This window comes from Apaloderma vittatum, unplaced genomic scaffold (assembly GCF_000703405.1).
Source record: "Apaloderma vittatum isolate BGI_N311 unplaced genomic scaffold, ASM70340v1 scaffold3992, whole genome shotgun sequence".
NCBI classification, from domain to species: domain Eukaryota; kingdom Metazoa; phylum Chordata; class Aves; order Trogoniformes; family Trogonidae; genus Apaloderma; species Apaloderma vittatum.
In genome coordinates, this window is record NW_009701728.1 from 26,407 (window position 1) to 46,801 (window position 20,395).

The 20,395-nt window shown below is 39.5% G+C and overlaps 1 protein-coding gene across 1 annotated transcript in view; it reads right to left on the reverse strand.

Annotated features, from left to right (window-relative positions):
• LOC104281291 (ubiquitin-associated domain-containing protein 2-like) overlaps positions 1-17,365 on the reverse strand; it is a 34,068-nt gene extending 16,703 nt beyond the window's left edge. The window contains exons 1-4 of the mRNA XM_009879239.1: positions 17,220-17,365; positions 15,326-15,449; positions 13,474-13,521; positions 2,039-2,284 (exon numbers count right to left, since the gene is read on the reverse strand). Coding sequence (XP_009877541.1) covers positions 2,039-2,284; positions 13,474-13,521; positions 15,326-15,449; positions 17,220-17,365 — 564 coding nt within the window. The remainder of the gene's footprint in view (positions 1-2,038; positions 2,285-13,473; positions 13,522-15,325; positions 15,450-17,219) is intronic.
• Positions 17,366-20,395: the final 3,030 nt, after the last annotated feature.

The window sequence follows — 20,395 nt, forward strand, 5'->3', positions numbered from 1 at the left end:
AGAGCATCTTCTTGGGGGGCAGCTAAACAAAACTGCTGCAGTACAGCACAGGAACTTCACTTCCCTCAGCAAACAAAACAGAAAGCAGGAGAGAAAACATTGATTTATCTCACCTATGGCACATTACCTACAGGCAGCATATTGGGACTCCAGAAATATGCAAAACCTCCTCCTAGAATTTCACTCCCACAGGTGAAGTTATGTAAATTCCATCTGTAACATGATCTGTTCACTCCACTCTTTTCAAATTACAGCCTTCTAAGCCTCTAAAGGCAAAAGAACTGCCCAAGTACAGCAATCTAGAAAATGGTTTAAAATTCTTAAAACATTATTTTGAGATTGAAATTAGCCTCCCTTTCATTTTTACCATGACAGCTCAACATTCATGAACGTAAACTCTGTGAGTGAGTCATTAGAAAAAGAAAGGGTGAGTCAAAAGCTTTCAGGACACATCTCTTCTGAAAAGCCACTCTAAAACATTCGCACATCGATCCCATCACCTTTGGATCACTGGTTGCACAGATCAGCGCTATCACTTAACTAAATATTGCACTCAAGTTAAAGGCCAAGCACGAGTTAACTTGAAGGTGTTTTGGCAACTTGTAAAGGGAAGCATCTTACTGATCTTCAAACAGTGTTCATTTATTTTATGTAAGCCCTCCACCTTTTTAAAGAACTCTATTTCAAGTCAAACATGAAGATATTTTTCTACTTTCATTGTTCACAATCTAAGGAGAGAAGATGAGAAGAGAATGTTATCATTTACCATTCTGAACTCATTTAGCATTTTTATTTGCAATTAAAGATATATTAGAAAGATTGTCCTTCTTAACTGGAAAATGGCTGCTTCCTCCTATCTGAAGAAACTTGGTTGCACTCTTCCCAGCAGCTTGTAGCCCAAGAGACACTTTCAATCAGTTTCCTATTACAACGGCAACCTTCAAAATTTGAGTAATTCCTAGTTCATTTCTTAAAACTCATGAACAGTCTAATGGTAATGGAGAAAAGGAGACTGGGGTCTTTCCGAGGAACAATTTAATCAGATTGAAATGTTAAGAAATTAAGGAAAACAGAATTGTGTTATCAGGGACTGGATACAAAGACTCATACTCCAGTTCCCAGCCAAAGCTTTATGCCATCACACCTCTAATTCTGGCAACATTTTAACGGTAATAAAGCTATACCTATTTGCACTACATTACCTGAAACACGAAGAAAACTGTGCACGAGCACAGAGCTGTGTTTCAGGGAGAAGAAATTCATAATTCAAATTGCTAGGTTGTAACTGAATTATGAGCAACAGATGTCCACACAGAGCAAAGGAAGGCCTATGCTGTCTGCTAGGACTGATAGAGTAGTCACATACACTTCTAAAAGTGAACTGAGACACCATCTGGCTTGTTTTACTGCTCTACAAGGCAAAATATGTGAATATCTGCATTTGATGGTTTAACTAAACCAGAGAAAACAAAAAGGCTCGGCTATTCTATTCAATAAGGAAATAAACCAAGAGTGTTAAAGGTGGCAAAAAGAAAGTTCCTGTGGTTGACCTCTGTAAGAAAGTTCGAGAACTTAATTTCTGCACTTTCTTAAAAGAAACAAGCCTTATTCAAAGTACATCTGCAAACTGAGGAATTATGTAGACAATTTTCAACATCTCTGAAAAAGATGCTAACAATACAAATACCCAAAAGAGTCAGGAGCATTTTGACTTCCTAACTTTTCACAATAGCTCTTACTGAAGACCACCGAGAGGCTTTACCTTTCAGCCTCATTTTTTGATGAAAGAATGCCAGAAGTACTGATATCTTTACAGGACTGTCTGACCCTCTGCTTACATCTTGCGAAGCAGTTTTACCACAAAGAGCTATATAAAACACTTCAGTGGCTATGAGCAGTTCAATAGTGTATGAAAGACTGATGCAGATGAATAAAGAAATACGTTATTTTTAAGAAACAGGAACCATGAAAGATACATGAACCAAAAATGTATTCTTCCCATAACTTAATATAATCCTTACAGAATGTATATCAATACCTGCTGCTGCCTTTGCCTCCTCATTTGGGCCACCTGAGACATCATGATTTGACGATCCAGTAACTCCATTCTCTGCTGCCTCTGGATGTCAACTGTTGCTCCCATTCCCACTCGAACTTCATTTGTTGGTTCCGCAGATGAGAAGATTGGTTCAAGTGTCCAAGAAAATATCTTTGCTACCCAGCTGGGTACACAAAGAATTCGATGAACTTTTAATACACTGTTATTGTAGCAAATCCCAGAAACCTATAAGCAAAAAGGAAATGTTAAAAAAAAAAAGCTTCAACTCCCCCAACTCCACCAAATTTACTTTGTAATTAGCTGCTGATAGCAGTGAGCCTTTCTGTTTTTAAAGCACTTTTTATTGTATTTACCCAGAGTTCCCAGGCAAGAATCAGAGAAAGAGTAGGGGATTTCTTTACCTCCAGCTTCCCCACAACTCACACTATTATTTTTTTAAATCTGTGTACTGCATTGCCTGTGACTCAGAAAGCTGCTCGGGGTTTTCTGTTTGTTTCTGAATTTGAGACCAAACCAAGCAATCCTTTCTCAAAGAGGTCAAAATTAAAGCAAAATTTTCAATAAAAGAAACTGGTCAGGGTATGCTGCATGCTGACCTGAGAAGACTAGGGCTGCTCCTTTAAAAACCAACCCCCTTAAGGCTTCTGTTCCCACCACCCAATTCTCTTCTAGTAAAAACAAAAGCAAAACAGCTGATGTGAAGTTAAATCTAAGAGCAGGCATAGACTTATTCCAGAAGGATCCAACCTACCTTCTAGGAGGAAAAAGAAAAAAAAAAAGGTTCAAAACCTGTGATATTGAAAAAGCCATTTTTTGTGATGCTCTTCTTCTACCTGTAAGAAAAATATCCATTCGCTGCATTCACACTCATGCTTGCCCTAGGGCTTGTCTTCAGATTCAGGAGGAGCAAAGAAATCCATGTGTCCCCATAAATGATCTACAGGCAGCACTCAGCCATCATTTCAAATCCCACCGGGAAGCCCTAGTGCTTGGCCAAAGTGGTCCAGCAGAAAGGCCAAAGTTCTTGCACAAACTCCGAGTCTGCATTCTGCTTGACGCCACATTTCAGTATTCATGACTATTTATTGTCTGTTACACCACAAGAATTATGCTATGACACCAGAGCGAAATGAACAGGAAGAGATATGAACACCCAAAAAATCATTAGCACACTCAAACAATGCAATTATGCTTGAAGCAATGTAGAAACTCCACATCTGGGCTCTTTAATTTGGGGATATTTGTTTTATCTCACTGGCATTTGTATCAACATACTGAATGCACTGCTGCATATAGAAAGGGACCCAGCATAGGAAAATGCAACATTCTTCGGAAGACGGATGTTTCTGAGATCATTTACAAGGTTATTGTTAGCTATTCAGTGAGATGAGACTTTTAGCAAACACATTCTGCTTTGGGAAACAGCGATTTTCATTTTATGTCTGCTCCCAAAGCCAAACACAGGCTACCATTCCAAAATGAGAAAAAACAATTTTAAACTACCCTTAACCCCTTCAATCTTTTTGTGCTATGAGGAAGGAGGTAAAAGGGATGGGATAAGAGGAAGGTCATAATCTCTGGCATCATAGTGAAGGCTGCCTTTAACTTTAAAAAAATTCTATATTCAAAGTAAGGTCCTGCCTGGACTCCAGGAATAACATGGCACTGGAACGGAAGCTTCTTCATGACCTCAGAAATTCTTTCATCAGCCCTAGTGAAACTATTTCAAATGACTGTAAGTCCATGACGAAAACTTATGCACATCTACTGGAAACTAAGATAGAACTATGCTTGCCAAAGACTAAGCAGAGGAAAATTCGTATCACTTCTGCAATTCATCTACATTTGTTCTGTTGTACCTGAGGTATCTACGTAGCACTAAGGTCCCTCAGAACCTGGTCGCAAGAGAGATACACAGCTTGGCTCCTCACTCAAGAAGACATAGATTGTAGGGCTACCAGGAAGGTCACTTTTTTGGGAACAAGAATCATTGAACCTGGTTGCTAATAATACATATACACTTAATCTGATGATTTCTCACATGCAAAATGCAGGAACAACACCAGAACCTAGAAATTATCTCCCTTCCTCCCAGCCCGTATTGTTAGGCTATGGAGCCAGGCCCCTGCTTTGGTCTCAGGGATTCTGCATTCCTGGTTGCACAGGGAAAAGCGCTCCTGGTCAAAATGCTTTGTCCAACATCACACCAACATTCTCTCACTTCTTCCAAATGTCCCTCCCAGCTACTGATCTCTGCCCACTCTTATCACCCACAGTCCTTTGCTAAGGTCTGATGTTTGCATGGCACCCTGAATCTTGAATGGGTTCAAAAAGTCACAAGAACAAAACAAAGCAAATGGTGATAGGAAAATCTACATCTTCCTCAATGTATGACAAATCTTGGCACGTGTCTCAACACATTAACCACAAACAGAATCGTTCTTTTATCAACTCAAGATAGAAAATACAGGAAGGAGGTAGCAGGAACGTGTCTTTACTGTATTTAGGGACTTGTTTGTCTCAGAAAAGAAAGTGCACGGCAAGCACCAGCTAGTAGCCACGTCAATAAAAGCATTCTCATATTTTTCTAAGTAGACATGGTTAGTCATAGTATCATTTAGGTTGGAAAAGACCTTTAAGATCATTGAGTCCCATTGTTAGCCTAGCTCTGCCACATCCGCCACTAAGCCATGTCCCTAACCACCACATCCACACGTCTTTTAATCCCCTCAGGGATGGTGACTCAATCTCTTCCCTGGGCAGCCCGTTACAATGCTGGACAACCCTTCCAGTGAAGAAATTTTTCCTAATGTCCAACATAAACCTCCCCTGGAACAACATGAGGGTGTTTCCTCTTGCTTTATTTGGGAAAAAGACCAACATCCACCTCATTACAACCTCCTTCCAGGTAGTTATAAAGAGCAAGTCTTTCCAGAACATTTAATCAGAAAAAAACGCTTTATAAGGCTAAAAGTTTATGGACATTGCTAAAAAGGGAACAACACTTAGCACTGTGTGCGAGACTCATACACAAGGCTCCTACCTGCCTTCCTAGCTTTGCTGAGCTCTCTGGAGTAGCATGCCTGGTTCACAGGCAATGCAGCAGCTGGAGAGGGCTGTCTTCTCCTTCCTTGCTGCTCCTCAGCAGCAGACCAGAGCCTTGGCCCCTCCTTGTCCTGCCTTCGACAGAAACTCATGGCATAACCTGAACGTGTGGACTTCTGTGCTCACAAGAGCATGAAGTTGAGAAGTCTGACAATACAAAGTTCACAGTAAAATCTAAACCAGAAAGTTTCTAGTGGGGGAACAAGACAAAACTGTGTGAGACTAGCAGAAGAGAAACGCATCTCTGACATCTAGTTGCCAAGAAACTTACTATGAACCAGTAATTGCTCAGAGCAAGTGTTTGAGACTGCAATTCTTCACAAGTATAAACAGATGGAAGGACAGACTTAGCGGTGAAGTCTATGCTGGCAATCCACCTTGTTACCTCCACCTCTGTTGGGATTTCACTACCACTCCTTTTCCTCTCTCACTTGATTTACTATTCCAATTATAAAGCTATCAGATGGAAGAAACTTTAAAGGCTGTGCTCAGTTTTAACAAATTTTCAAGAAGTTTCATCTAGCAGGGGAGAGATATCCATTTGCATATTTCCAATAAACCCAGAATGGAGACATTTGTAGTTAAAATATATCTCGTGACTCAGTCTGGCTTAGTGTCATACACTTGTCTTAATGTCAAGTTATTTCCAAAGAACTTCCTCTTTTGCTGGTTCATATGCAGAACTTGATATATATAATGTAAAAAAAAAAATAAATCACAAGCTTTCACGAAGTATAAAGTGACTTTTTATACCATTTGTCTTTCAGTCATGTAGTGAATTTCTAGTACTTAAGAAACTAAATGAACTTTTTTTATTCAATGAAGATAAGATGATCTCATTATATCCTAACTTCAGCACTGTGTATCAGATAAAGGGCTACTTCCCCCAAACAGATGAGCCTCCAGAGTACTTTAGGCTCTAAAAAGTCGCCACAGAACGATGCTGCAGTTAAGTTCACACTGCTAAAATTGAGAATTTTTGGCTGGTAATATAAAATGCATCCTAGTTACTTTCTGTTAGTCACACCATCATAACCTACAACCTCATCCACCACATCGTATGAGGCACAATGTTAAGCAGAGGAAACAAAGTATGCTGCAAATTGTTCGGCACACTGCAGAAAAAAGTGTGCTTACTTTTTTTTCTGTTTCTTAACATCATGGCTTACTACTGGGCATTCACACGAAGTTTCCTAACCTCTTCCTGCCCCTGTATAAAGCCCAATCTCCCCTCTCCCCTCTCCTTGTGTCCCTTCAAAGTTGTATGCTTTGTAGAAAAAGGAAGTTAGCTGTAGTTTCTCTTTTACATTAGGTAAACCAAACACGGAAACTCTCCAATATTTTACACGACAAAGACATATTCTCCACTACTAACAGGTATTCTAAATCACTGTACTTGATTAACACTAAAAAAGGAAATCAAACTGAAAAAAACAGTAGGCAGATTGGTATAGAAAATATTGTTGAAAATTATTTGGCCTCATGGCTAGAACTTGACAGCAAACACTCGATTATTTTGTTCTGAATCATATATATTCAAGACTTTACTGTTTTCAGATATCAACAAACTGAAAGGAAACAGCAGTAGCCTTAAGGTGAAATGATGTTTTTATACCTATTTTATCTGCTTTATCCTTAGCGTGTTCTGAATTCTATGCTACTAGAAAGAAAACAAGGGGTTAAAGTTTGCATTGAGATTCTGTATTTTGCTTTGATTAGAGAAACATATTTATCAAACCATGAGAGATCGTGTGAAAATCACCAGACAAATCAAACCACTACACATGTTTTCAACTTCTACAACCTCTATTGCAATGTTAGCACAACAGACTGTTTGTGTTTTCTTTGCGGAAATAGTTACTAAGAGCATAAACAGCCTTTTGAAATAGTTACCTTGCCAGAAAAGTAAGATTATAAAAACAACAAACTCATTCTCTTCAATCTTCTTCCCAGTTGACTGTGCTCATAAATTTTACAGATACCTTGATTTTTTTTCCTTTGGAGTCCATCAATGCCATCTTCATTGTTCAGGTGCGATCTTTATCAGATCTCAGTCATTTTTTTTATGAACAAGCATGACTGCAATGCCATTTCAGCAGTTCTTGACTTGTACTTCTGACCTTGGGTCTCTGCTAAGAGTTCTGCAGGCGATCATCATCACATTATTAACTAAACCTCTTCACATAAAAGACCATGACTGGATTTATCTTCCCCAACAAAGACATCTGTAATTTAAAAGTCTACTTACGAGCTGTTGTTTAAAGTTGGTTTCATGGTCAACAGAGTGAATCAGGCACTGTTAAGATGGGAATTCTCCCTTGTACAATGTCTCCAAAGTAGACACACTGAATTACTCTTTCAAAGTACACAAACTGAATTACTCTCATGGATTCTCTCTCTAAGCAATTTTAATGTCACAGCCATGATGGTGTATGTGTACAGGCTAGAAAAGCCTGCCAGAAGCAATCTACCTTTTACTGAACCACCTGGTATGGCTGACCAAGTAGACCAGCTTTTGGGCACACAAATACCTCCTCAGATGAACTACAGGATCTCAGAAGCCATGGGTATAAAAGAGAAAGCATCTTATGACACATTAGTACCTTCTCCCCTCCTTTTTCACTACTTTCTCTTTCTTCCAGAATTGGAAATATCTGCATCTCACTCCTACAACCTCACTTCCACACTAATATCCCCTGTATGCCAGATGAATCAACTACTTCTCAGATACTTTAACTTATGCAGGATTAAGTGATGTAGCTGAGTCAGTTGTCATGTGTTTACTACATGAAGCCATCTACACATGAAGAAGGTGTCTAAACTCCCACCACAGAGGAGATTAACTCAATACAGTCAGTAGGATGTAGAGGCACTCATCTCAAATTAAGCCACTCAACTGAATATTGACCATCACTCATATGCTGATATCTCATGTTAGTTTTGGGTGGGATTCAGAACACCTGTTAGCTCACCTATGGACATCTGCACCCCTCCTTAAGTTAGGAGACAGACAGACAATGCTGCTTTTTTTCTGTTGCTCTTCCATTTCCTATTTCAGGCTATAAACTTCACAACCTATGTGCTGAGCTTTCTGAACTGTGTTGCCAGCAGGTCAAGGGAAGTGATCCTTCCTCTTGTCTCGGCATCGGCGAGGCTGCACCTGGAGTACTGTGGCCCCTTCTGCATTCCTGGCACAGGGAAGACATGGACTTGCTGGAGCAAGTCTAGTGCAGGGTCATGAAGATGATAAGAGAGTGGAGCATCCCTCCTGTGAGGAGAGGCTGAGAGAAGTGGGACTGTTTGGCCTGATGAAGAAAAGGCTCAGGGGGATTTAATCAAAGTTTATAAATATCTGAAGGGAGGCTCAGGGGGATTTAATCAAAGTTTATAAATATCTGAAGGGAGAGAATGAAAAGGACAGAGCCAGGCTCTGCTCCGTGGTGCCCGATGACAGGACTAGAGGCAGTGGGCACAGACTGAAACACAGGAGGTTCCCTCTGAGCATCAGGAAACACTTTCTCAGTGAGAGGGTGACTGAGCACTGGCATAGGTTACCCAGGGGGGTTGTGGATTCTCCATCCTTGGAGATCCTAAAAGACAGGAATTCACTATAGGAGAAACACGTCAGCTAAACAAATAACAAACAGAAAGAGTGAATAAAGTTCTTAAAAAAGAAAACTCAAACCAATCCAAAGTATACTCAGGAGCATATAACGACAGATATCTGTAAGTCTATGTAAAAACAAGTTAGCAACTTCAAAATTATGAATAAGAACTAAAGCACTCAAAAATCAGAACTGAAATTAAAACCAAGCACTCAACACTGTTTGAACTTTCTATCTTAACCTTAAGCCTTTAAAGGACATGCTTCAAACTACAGGTTCTCTAGTTTTCCAATATCTAAAGTATAAAAAGCGCAACTTTTCACAGAACCTGATGGAATTAAATCATAGCATAGAACAGAAACAACGCAGAAGGCTGTTGCATTTGGTTAGTGAAACCTGCAAAGTAATCAGAGATTTAGAAACCTCAGCATTTTTAAGATTAAGAAAATTTTGGTTTCCCAAGGTTTGAACTGAGCTCTACTCAAATTCAAGGCAGCTCGCAGAAGACTTGGGGTATTCAAAATTTTAAATGTTATGCAATGCATGTCACCTTGCAAACAAATAAATAAATGACACTGGATAAAATCAAAGAGGCAACAACATTAAAATCACTGAAAGGGCCTGAAAGATATTATTCCCCTATGAAATACAGCCCTAGCTACATGGTTAGCAGAAACCCTGGCATGTGATGGCATCTATGATGACATCATTAAACAGACGAGTGGAGAGAATGGCACATCCCAGTGGGCATATCTCATCTGCTGGCACTAACCTGACATTACTTCTTGAGGCGAGTGTGCTGGAACTATGACTGAGCAAGCCTTGATGTGCCCCTCAAATTCCAGTCCTGTAGGGGTCTAGCAATGACAAATGCTCACTGAGAATCCAACAGATTTTAAAGTAGGGGAAGAAAAAGGGAGAGAAGATGGGCTTATACGTATGTGTCCAAGGGGATACCATTTTCTAAGGCTTTTTGACTGTTTTAAAACATATAATAGCAGGGAAACTGTTTCTGGTCTTTACTAAACTGAGTGATACGCATTATATGGTAGCACTTCTGTGAACTACTATTGCAAGAATTTTTAGCTTTAAGTCAAATGAAAATAGGCTGCATGACTTTCATGATAATATCTGCATCTCTAATATGAAGTTTCCTAATTTTGTGACATAAAAAACCCTATTATAAGAAACAAGACTGGACTGTATGTACCAAATATGGTATATTCCTCCCAAAACACATCTCGAGAAACCAAACTAGTCTCATAAATTCTAAGAATAACATTACAGATTTCTGATTACATCAGATTTGTGAATTTGTTTACAGTCTACTCCTTAAATTCTCTCTTTTTTGTAAACAAGCATCATATAGCTAGACAGCATGTTTTACACAATATACCAGCAACTGAAATTACCAGGCCCATACTGACATACCAAAAGCAGTGACAGCAATTGATAGGTACTCTAGTATCATCTGGAGAGTAGAGAAGCTGCCTTTAAGAGTGTATTCCTACGTTAATTCAGATTTGGAGATCTGGGAAGGTATACCAGATATAACAGGCAGACCCAGCAGACCTTTTGTATTCCAGTAACAAAACAAAACATGTGCCGTAACCTCTGTAACTGAACACAACCCAGCGTCAAACTACAAACTGTCTAAAATTCCCTGTCACCAGGCATCTTACATCAACATCTACCTGCATACATAGACTCCACACACACAAACACACTTCTGTAATGACAACATCACTGAAAACCACTGAAAACAAGAACTCAAGGCGGTACAGTTCCCAGTTGCTCTACACCCTGCCTGGAATTCACAGGGAAGTCTAACAGCATCAGCAAGGATGAACACAGAAGTCAGTTTCCAGCGCCGCATCTTATACCTGGGAAGTCAGGTCCTGTTTAGTCTAAGAGTGTTCATTACACGTTAAAATACAAATTGTGAGAATTTACAGAAACCTAAACAGAGAACATGGTGAAGAGAAAGTGGAAATGACAATTCAGAAATCTTGCCAGCACCATCCATTTTAATATTCCACATAAGCAGAAGTGCAACAAAAGTTAAATTGCAGAATAGCATCCTATACAGTCATATGAGCTAAAAATACAGACGGTGAAGTGTCTACGAGGCAATGAACTAGTGACTAAATATCATACCTAGCTGACTCGGGAAGTGATCGTGCCCCTGTACTTGGCACTGCTGAGGCCACAGCTTGAGCACTGCATTCAGGTCTGGACACGGCAGTATACGAAAGACATTGAGGTGCTCGAGAGGGTCCAGAGGTCAACAAAGCTGGTGAAGAGTCTAGAGCACAGGTCTTATGAGGAACAGCTCACAGAACTGGGATTGTTTAGTCTAGAGAAGAGGAGGATGAGGGGAGACCTTATTGCTCTCTACAGCTACCTGAAAGGAGGTTGTAGTGAGGCGGGGGCCAGACTCTTCTCCCAAGTAACTAGTGACAGGATGAAAGGAAATGGGCTCAAGTTACACCAGGGGAGGTTTAGATTGGATATTAGGAAAAAAATCTTCACGGAAAGGATTGTCAAACACTGGAACAGGCCGCCCAGGGAAATGGTGGAGTCATCATCCCTGGAAGTGTTCAAAAGTGCAGATGTGGCACTTCAGGACATGATTTAGTGGTCACGGTAGTGCTGAGTTGACAGTTGTACTCGATGATCTTAAAGGTCTTTTCCAACCTTAATGATTCCATGTTTCTATGACATGCTGTTCATGCATTTACTCAGTCTTTTAATACAAATACATGAAAATTTGATTCAAAAAAGATAATGTTAGAAAATGTCAAGAGCAGTAAGAATTACAAAAGCACAGAGGTTGTCAAAATGACTTTACATTGATTTGACAACCTACGTATTTCTGTAATTGTACATATATATTGTTATCGAGTATAGACACTTGTAGTACTAAGAGGTGCCTTTAGAGTGTTACATATCCCACTTCAGATAATTTAATATGCGGTGAAACTTTACTCCTTTACCACATTTTCTCAAAAGATGCCGAATTATAGTTTCTAGCAGAGGAGAAAAAGAGATTTCTTATTCACAAAAATGCGACAGATACACTGTGCAAAAAATGGCTGAAATGCATAACATGAAATTGTTTTTAAATTGTAGCACTTATCACATAATGGTAAAGTGTAGCTCTCTGCTTGCTGCAGAAAAAATTAGAATAGAAAACACATCATCATTGATGATGACTTAATTTGTGATGACTAAAGCAATATGAAAACTTCAAACTACTTTTATAAGCTTTCCTGTGACACTAAGAAAGCTCAATTTATTCCTATGGACTTAGACCTATGTAAAACATAGTCAACTGGCAATTAAAAAAAAAAAGGTCATTTATGAAAAAGAATATTAAGAAAGCTGCATTATACAGCTGAACAAAACTGACAAAACTGTACATTGAAAGGGGATTAAAATAAGAACTGCATAACATATTATGAAAAAAAAATAATATTTGTGCTGTTCTTTTAATCTGTATAACCAAATATACCTAAAGTTCCTGCCACCAGGAAAGAGGGAGTTAAAATACCTTTCCTTTTCTTCCCTTTCCTTTCCTTTTTTTCCCTCTCTAATGAACACCTGTTCAATAGGAAGGGCTATTAAAAGAGTCAGAAGAGTAACAGGAAGGGTAGTGCGTGTGGAGGAAGTCACAGATCCTCGGGCGGGCACAGAGGCTTGGGCTGATCTCCAGGAGAGAGAAATTCTGGATTGTAACTTGAACTGTTTCCATTGATATTTATGGTCAGACCAAATTGCTGAGCAGACTTGACTGTTTACAGCTCAGGTACTCCTGTTAAGCTCCTGTGAGCTCACAGAACATTTTAGAACAGGCAATGCAGCAACACGTGAAGTGCCCACAGGCATTTCACTCTGAGCTCACTGCAAATTCAAATTAGTAGGTTCTAAACAGCAAGGGCACAATTTAAGTTCTTCCTTAATATTGCATCAATTTAATAATGACCTTCTTTGGAAATCGTCTCACTTTCACTGTTCAAAAGCAGAAAGTATTTTGGCCAAGAAATCAATCTGAGCTCCTAATTTCTAAATTTGTAAAATCTTAAAAGAAGCTTATCAGTATCTAACAATCTGAAGATTCGACGCAATCTGTTAGCACTGAGTGCCTCAGTACTAAGAACAGGGTCAGAAAGGAAAAAGACAGACCACACTGACTTGATCTGACTGGCCTGAAGAAAGTGATTTGACACCTTTACTGGCGTTACCATAGTGAGAAACAGTTATACTACAGATGCCCTAACAGAACAGCAAAACATGAAAAATCCTCACAGCAAAGTTGTTAAAAGCTGCTCTTTAAAAGCTTGAGGCTTGCTGAAAACTGGAAAATAAACCAATAGGGTAAACATTTCTACCATTTTCTCCGTAGTCTCATTTATAGTTGTGAGTCTCATGCTACATCCATGGCAGCAGAATTCATGCTAGGGGGTCAGAGAGCAGTGGCACCCTGCAAATATTAACAAACTGTTTTGCTGTCTGTCAGTTCACTACCAGCCAACCAGTGCTTTACACCTTTGAAAGTTAAAGACAAAAACTTTCTATTTACCCTCACAAACAAAAACATTACTCAGTCATTTTTGTTCTTTTTGAGTCCAAATATACTGCACTGATTGAGTACATAACAGAGTGTTTTAAGCAATACATTATTTTCAAAGCAGTAGCACTTACCAATCCACTTAAGGCTAAAATCCAGATGTAGAAACCAGAGGTTAAGAGCTAGAAGACAAGAGCAGTGATTTGAAATTTTAATTTTACAAAGCTGTTGTAGTCTGAACTACTACGCTGCAATATTACATAGGCTGTATCTTTACCATGACAATGGCAGACATCAGAAATTTATCTCTGTGAAAATTCTGTTTAACATTAAAGAGAGATGTATTCCAGAAGTGGAAAAAACACAGGGATCCAACAATTGTTCTCCTTCTACCAAACAATACATTTTATTTTCATATAGTGTACTAAGTGTAACAGGATGTCAGTTATAGGCTGCACAGAAAAACAAGTCTGAAAGATAGACTGAAGCGAAGGAAATGACTCAGCAGCAACAGGAGAAGAGTTCCAAGCAGGGCAGACAGTGCAAGTGAAGCTCTCAGGCGTGCAGTCATGGAGAGACCAAGCATGAGCATCAAAATTAAAGAAATAAAGTTCTCACCCAGCGGCATATTTGTCGACATGAAACCACAGAAATAGGTCGGAGTGATTTTTTTGAAAAATCAGGATAAGCCAACAGGGCAGCCCATGTTTTCTAGTGAAGCGTGTGATTAATCACCTGCAGAAGGTTATCACCACCAACTGGGAAAATGGGCTGAAAGTTAGACTGACACTGGTTACTAAAACGGTTCTGTACGATGCTGACTGGATCATGAGAACACCTTCCCTCTAGGCTTCCGACTACAGAAAGAGTAACCTGAGATAAGGGCAGAGTTTGCAAATGAGGAGAAGGCAAATGATTTTTCCCTCAGCCTCTGTGTGACGGCAGCGACCGCTCTGTACGTAGCAGGGAAAGATCCAGCAAGATACAGTGACTACTAACAGCAGCGATCTGTATCGGAGGTGGTGCGGGTATGAAAGCAAATGGCAAAGGACACGATGGAAAAGAGCTCACACAATATCATGGCTTTCTCAAAGACCAGAATAATATGGTTGTGATAGGTGTGGAAGAGAGGAAACAAGATTTCTGAAAGGTCAAGAAAATAAGGTGCTGGAGAAGAAACTGAAGGAATACAAAAGCTGAACAGCAAAAGGGATAAATGAAACCTTCATATGGAACATGAGTCAATATTCTGAAACTGACCATTCATTCTAAACTACTCTCTACCGTACTTCACATAACTATGGTGCTTTCCATTGCTAGTGCTAGAGCTATTTTTGAGACTTTGTAATATATAAAAATGAGTATAATTTCTCCTAAGTTTGTGCATCTCCTGTTTCATAATTCAAGCTGTGACATGAGTGTCCATTCATTTCTAGGCTACTGGGGTTTTTTCTTGTTGCTTTTTTGAACAACTACTGCCTTTCCGTACCAAGTACCTGGATTTTTTCACTCGTATTGCAACAAAATACTACATGATATTGCTGTGTTCTGTGTTAAGCTATTTTAGATTACCTGCCATATGGTAAGGCTTGATGTACAAATAATATCAATTTATATAAAAGTGGAATTTGGCCCAAACCCTGATTATTTATTGACAGCTTTACCACATAAAAATCCTGCATTCTATAGCCAAGAGGAAAATAAACAAAATTATGAACATAAGCAAATTAGACATGTGAAGATACATATGCCTTAGTATCACATTGTGTTTTCATCTATTTTCATCTAGTTAATTTCCTTGACCAACAAAAACATTGTAGAATTGTCTATTATATTTCCCTGTGCAAGAAAATCAAGATAGCCACTAGCTAAACACATGTGGAATCATACATGCAGAAGCATAAAAATCCATAGATGAACATATAGAAATACTAACTACTACATCAGTAATTCATTAAAAGATGAACAAGCAAGTACATACCATACCTGTAAACCCAGTATATAGACCAGTGTCTTGTTTGTGATAGAAAAGTGGCCTAATACTTGCGCCACCTGCACTCTTGGAATGGAGGAATAAAATGGTACAAACAGAGCAAACACAGGACCCAAGCTGCAAAAAGAAAGATAGAGGTGGTTAATACGAATGATACTAACAACAGTGGTGTAAAACGATCGAAATAATTAATGCTAAGTACGTAACAATCAAAATGTAATAGCACCTTGCAAAACATAAGTCTTCCTCAGGAACTAGTGATTAGATAACTTGCAGTATTCAGGATAATGGATTAACTAGCAAGTAAGAAGAACAGGTGGCAAAAAGTATCTCATTTGCATATGTTTGGGACTGGAGGCAGCAGAGAAGGCAGCGTACTCAGCCTGACAGCAGACTGTTTCTATAAAATGCAACACACCAGAACAGCAGCAGTCGCTTGCCTCAGAACAAAACCTCTTTGGCTCAAATGGACAAATGGTAAGGATTATACCCTTCCCAAAACGTTATGGAAACCACTTCACTTCTGAAGTTAAGCTCCTATTATTTACGCAGGCATAAGGTGTTAGAGGATTGCCAACAGAGTGCAGGGTCTGAGATGGTCCACGGCCCCACAAATACCTAACTCCCTTTAGTCTTCTCCCCTTAATCACAGCACAAGACATTTGGGTTTCTAAGCCCTAACTGGAAGCAGTTTCATAGAATTTTAAGACTCAAGCACATTTTACAACGACCAGATACCTAGATTGAACTTGTGAACGTCAACTACTGCATTTCATCCACACACCCACGTACAAAGCTCGTGTTCCTCACAAGAAAACTCCCAGAAAACCAAACCATGTATTAACAGCAGAAGCCATAGCAGAACCAATGCCAAAAGCATGGATGTGGGAGATTCTAGAAGAAAAATACTCCCTAGGATGGAGAAGGGGAAGAAAACAAAGTCACTTCGGGTAGACACGACCTGCTGCACTGGCAGAGATGTGGTGGTGGTGACCCACAGGCAGCAGTTTGGGGAGGGGAGGGTGTACCAGCAACGTGCACGCCTCCACCGGTTGAATCCTCGCCCATGGTTCTGTGTGGTCCTGAGTTCCACAGGCATGAGACACTGCACGAGGGAATTATTCATCGCTCACCAGCTTATCAAAACTTCGAAGAGATGCAGTTTCTACAGGCCCTTCCATAAAAGGGATCTTACTATACTCAGCGGGAATTCTGCAAACAGCGCAAATCAGGACCTAAATAATTTGGGAGTGTTCACTCAAACCCACATTTCTCTTCTGGATGAACTACTGATAGGGCTAATACTATTTGAGATGATGGTCTGAATATTAAAACTTACATTTCCTGGATAACTGCCAAATGCAACACCCACAGCTATGAAAAAAACCCCTTTCAAATATTATTTTTACTTATTTAATGGGCTGTGGCTTAAGAGCATTTTGTTATCATTTTGTTTGTTGTATTTCAAGCTCAGCTTGTTGAAAAGCTTCCTCTCTGAGGACTTAAAGACAGTTTTACTATAAAAGCATTTTTAGTACCATCTGTTAAACGCACAGGCAAATGTGCCTGAATGTATAGAGAACGTTAACTTAGCAACTACTGAAAAATGTTTTGCATATAATCCTTCTCACATAAACAAAAAACACCTATATAAACATGCACAACACATTCTTAAAATAAATTCAAATTATTTAAGTTGTAGGAGTCAACAGGCACAGCTGTAAGAGTGCCATATAAAAACATCATCCTTTTTCAGGAGTGCTTCCATTGTAGACATATTCCCTTAAGTAAATCAAGTCTTACAAGTGACAAGAGAAAGAAAACAAAGAAAAAAGATCTTTTCCCTTCTTAGAAAAGCAATTTAAAATTATTTCTTTCTACTCTTACCAAATGACCTTAGGGATTACCAAAATTGTGGCATGCTTTTCAGGTTTAATTCCTCCTGTGGTAAACAGCGACTTTGACACCGAGATTTCACATGCAAGTGTGCACTCGATCATAAGACGGGGAAAGTACAAACAGGAATTTCCCATGACTGCAAGTGTGTTTTAGAAAGAGATTAGAGAACATCAAAAGATTCCTTAAATGTTAATATTCACCATTAATGTCAAAAAGAGACCACAGAAAGCACCATCCCAGTAGCAGTCCGTGTGATTCAAAGTCCAGTATCTGACACTGCTCAGTACCTGACAATCTAGAGGAGTGAGAGGAAACCTGGTGAAAGACCTTTTCTCCTAAAACAGTAAGCTCATAGGTTTTTTTAAAATGTCAAAACTAAATGCCCTTCTAAACATTTTGTGAAATTCATTTGTACAAGTGAATCCACTGTGTGAAAACTTATTTTGATTAATTTTAAGCTTTTGCCCTCAGCTTTCACTATGTAATGCTGTACTTCAAAAATTTCAATTAATCTTTTCCACTGCCTTCAGAATTTTCTATACATTACTCATGCCTTGTTTCAGAATATCTATATGAGATGCTGCTTATCTACAGCAGATCTGTCAGAGAAGTTATCTGTGTAACCATACTCGAATACAACCAACACAGTCAAGGGACCACAAAAGGGTGGTTAAGGAAAATGTGGACCCTCTGCCTGGTGGAACAAGGGGCCTAGTGACAAAGGACATGAAAAAAGCCAAGGTACTTGATGCTTTTTTTTCCCTCAGTTTTCACTGATTAGTTTTGCCCTCAGGTCCCCCAGGTCTGCAGCAATATCTGCTGTAAAGGAAGACAGTCTGGAAGCTCCTGAGCCCAACTGACCACACAGGAGTCAACAGGACCAGAGGGGTTGTATCTCAGGGTGCTGAGGGAGATGGCCAATGTTACTCTCATTGTGGTGACCAAGGCAGGTTCCTTATGACTGGAAAATGCAAATATCACACCCATCTTCCAGGACAGCAAGAGGAGGATTCAGGTAGCTACAAGTCTCACCTCTGTCCCTGGGAAGGTTGTAGAGTAAATCTCCTAGAAGCCACTGCCAGCTGCATGACAGACAGGGTGACCGCTAATATCCCGTATGGATTTACCAAGGGTGACTCTGGCGCTGTGGACAAGGGGAAGGCAGTGAATATTGCACGCTCTGACTTCAGGATGGCCTTCAACTCAGTCTCCTCTTGTGTCCTTGAAGAACAACCAGGGAGGTATGGATTGGATAAGCAGATCTGAGGGAAACTGGCAGCACTGATTGACTCAAAGGGTTCTGATCAGCAATACAAGGTCCAAGTGGCAGCCAGTTACTAGCAGTTTCCCTTAGGAATCCACACTGGGGCCAACACTATTTATTCTCTTTATTAATGACCTGGATGATGGGACAGAGTGCACTCTCAGCAAGTTAGTGAATGGCATCAAATTGGTAGAAGCAGTCAATACCTTGGAAAGCAGGGCCGCATTCAGATAGTCCTTGATGGGATGGAGAAACGGGCTGACAGGAACCATACAGAGTACAAAAAAAGCAACGGTGGAGTCTTCCACCTGGGTTGCAATAATCCTGTACAATGGTGTAGGCTGGCCAGAAAACAGATTTGCAGACAAGAAAATGCAAAAGTCCTTTGAATCTTAATCAGCAGTTCGCCTTTGCAGGCAGGCTGATGGCATACAGGTCTGCATTACCAAGCACGCAGTCACGGGGCCAAGAGAAGCAATTGCTTAGCACTTATGAGCCTGAACCTGAATCTCTGTGACCACTTTTGGTTTCCTTCCTTCAGTGAAGGCATTGATGTAGTGGAGCAAGTCCAGCTGGTGGTAATGATGGACCGGTATGGTACCAGGTTGCCCAGAGCTAGAATCTCCATCCTCAGAGACAGAGCCTGGACACACAGCTCTAAGACATGCTTTGAATTCACGGTAGAACTACATGACTACCAGAGATCCTGTCAAATCTACTCTCTTATTCTGTGAATCATCAAAGCCTTGTTCCTGAAGCATGTAATCACTGGAAGAATTTCTATTCCTGTATTTCACCAGTCAGGTACAAACATCCATCCATGTACTGTAAATAAACAGATTGGTTCTTAACTCTTTAAATTACAGTAATTAATTGTTTAGTAACATATAGTCAGGTTCAAAATCTACAGGTGGAAAACACACTCTTATTGAAGGACTACTTCAATTCACTCTTCTCTCGTTATTGCTTTCCCCTAATCCTTTTTAATCTCCTTTCCTCTACTTTCTCTCCTTTTCCAGAGACCTTCATCCCAGCCCTTTGTTCATTATACTATGAGAGTATGAGGAAACATCCTTTCAAGTACCATGGTTAACTTCTACTAGAAACTTGAGATATCTTGTGCTGTAGATGCAAATACATGCTGACTCTAAACTGAGTTTATGCCCTCTTCATGTTTATGAAGTTATTTTCAGTCATGTGGATTAGAAAATAAATTTTTCAAACAAAACAGAAAACTCTTAAAATCTGAAAGATTCAATTCTAGAGTTTGAACACTTTATATGCACACCATGTCAATCCCAAAGGTGTACTGTAATAGCAGGCTCTACAACAATTATATCTTCATTTCGAAGAGCATATTAAATTCCAGCATTTGCAGTGAAAAAGAAACACAGCAGACCAGATGGGAATATTCTACATCATAGGAGGCGATAAGACTGGTTCTGCACATAGGAAAAAAACAACTTGAAGAAACAATAACCTTGAAAAAAATATACCAGAGATGTAGAAACTACCACCAGAGAAGAAAGAATGATTTAAGAAAACCCAAACCCATTAGCAAATATAGGCACAAATACAGAAGAAAAATTGTTCTAAAATGTATAAACAAAGGGATAGAAAGCTGAAAGTAACTTCTGCAAAAATAAGTGCTGTTGTCAATTGAAGTTCTGCGGATTAAACTTGCAGAAATAACTGGTTATTTTATTCCGAATGACTCACTACACTTACTAACTGCGGTGCTGTATTTTTCTTCATTTAAGTTCTTCATAAAACATTAACCTGGCAAATTTACAACCACGTATTTTTGGGGGGACTAAAGTTATCAGTTATGAAAGCAGCTGCAGGTGATACAGAGCATGTAAACAGTGACTGTAATTGAAATTACTAAGTTACTTTAGTG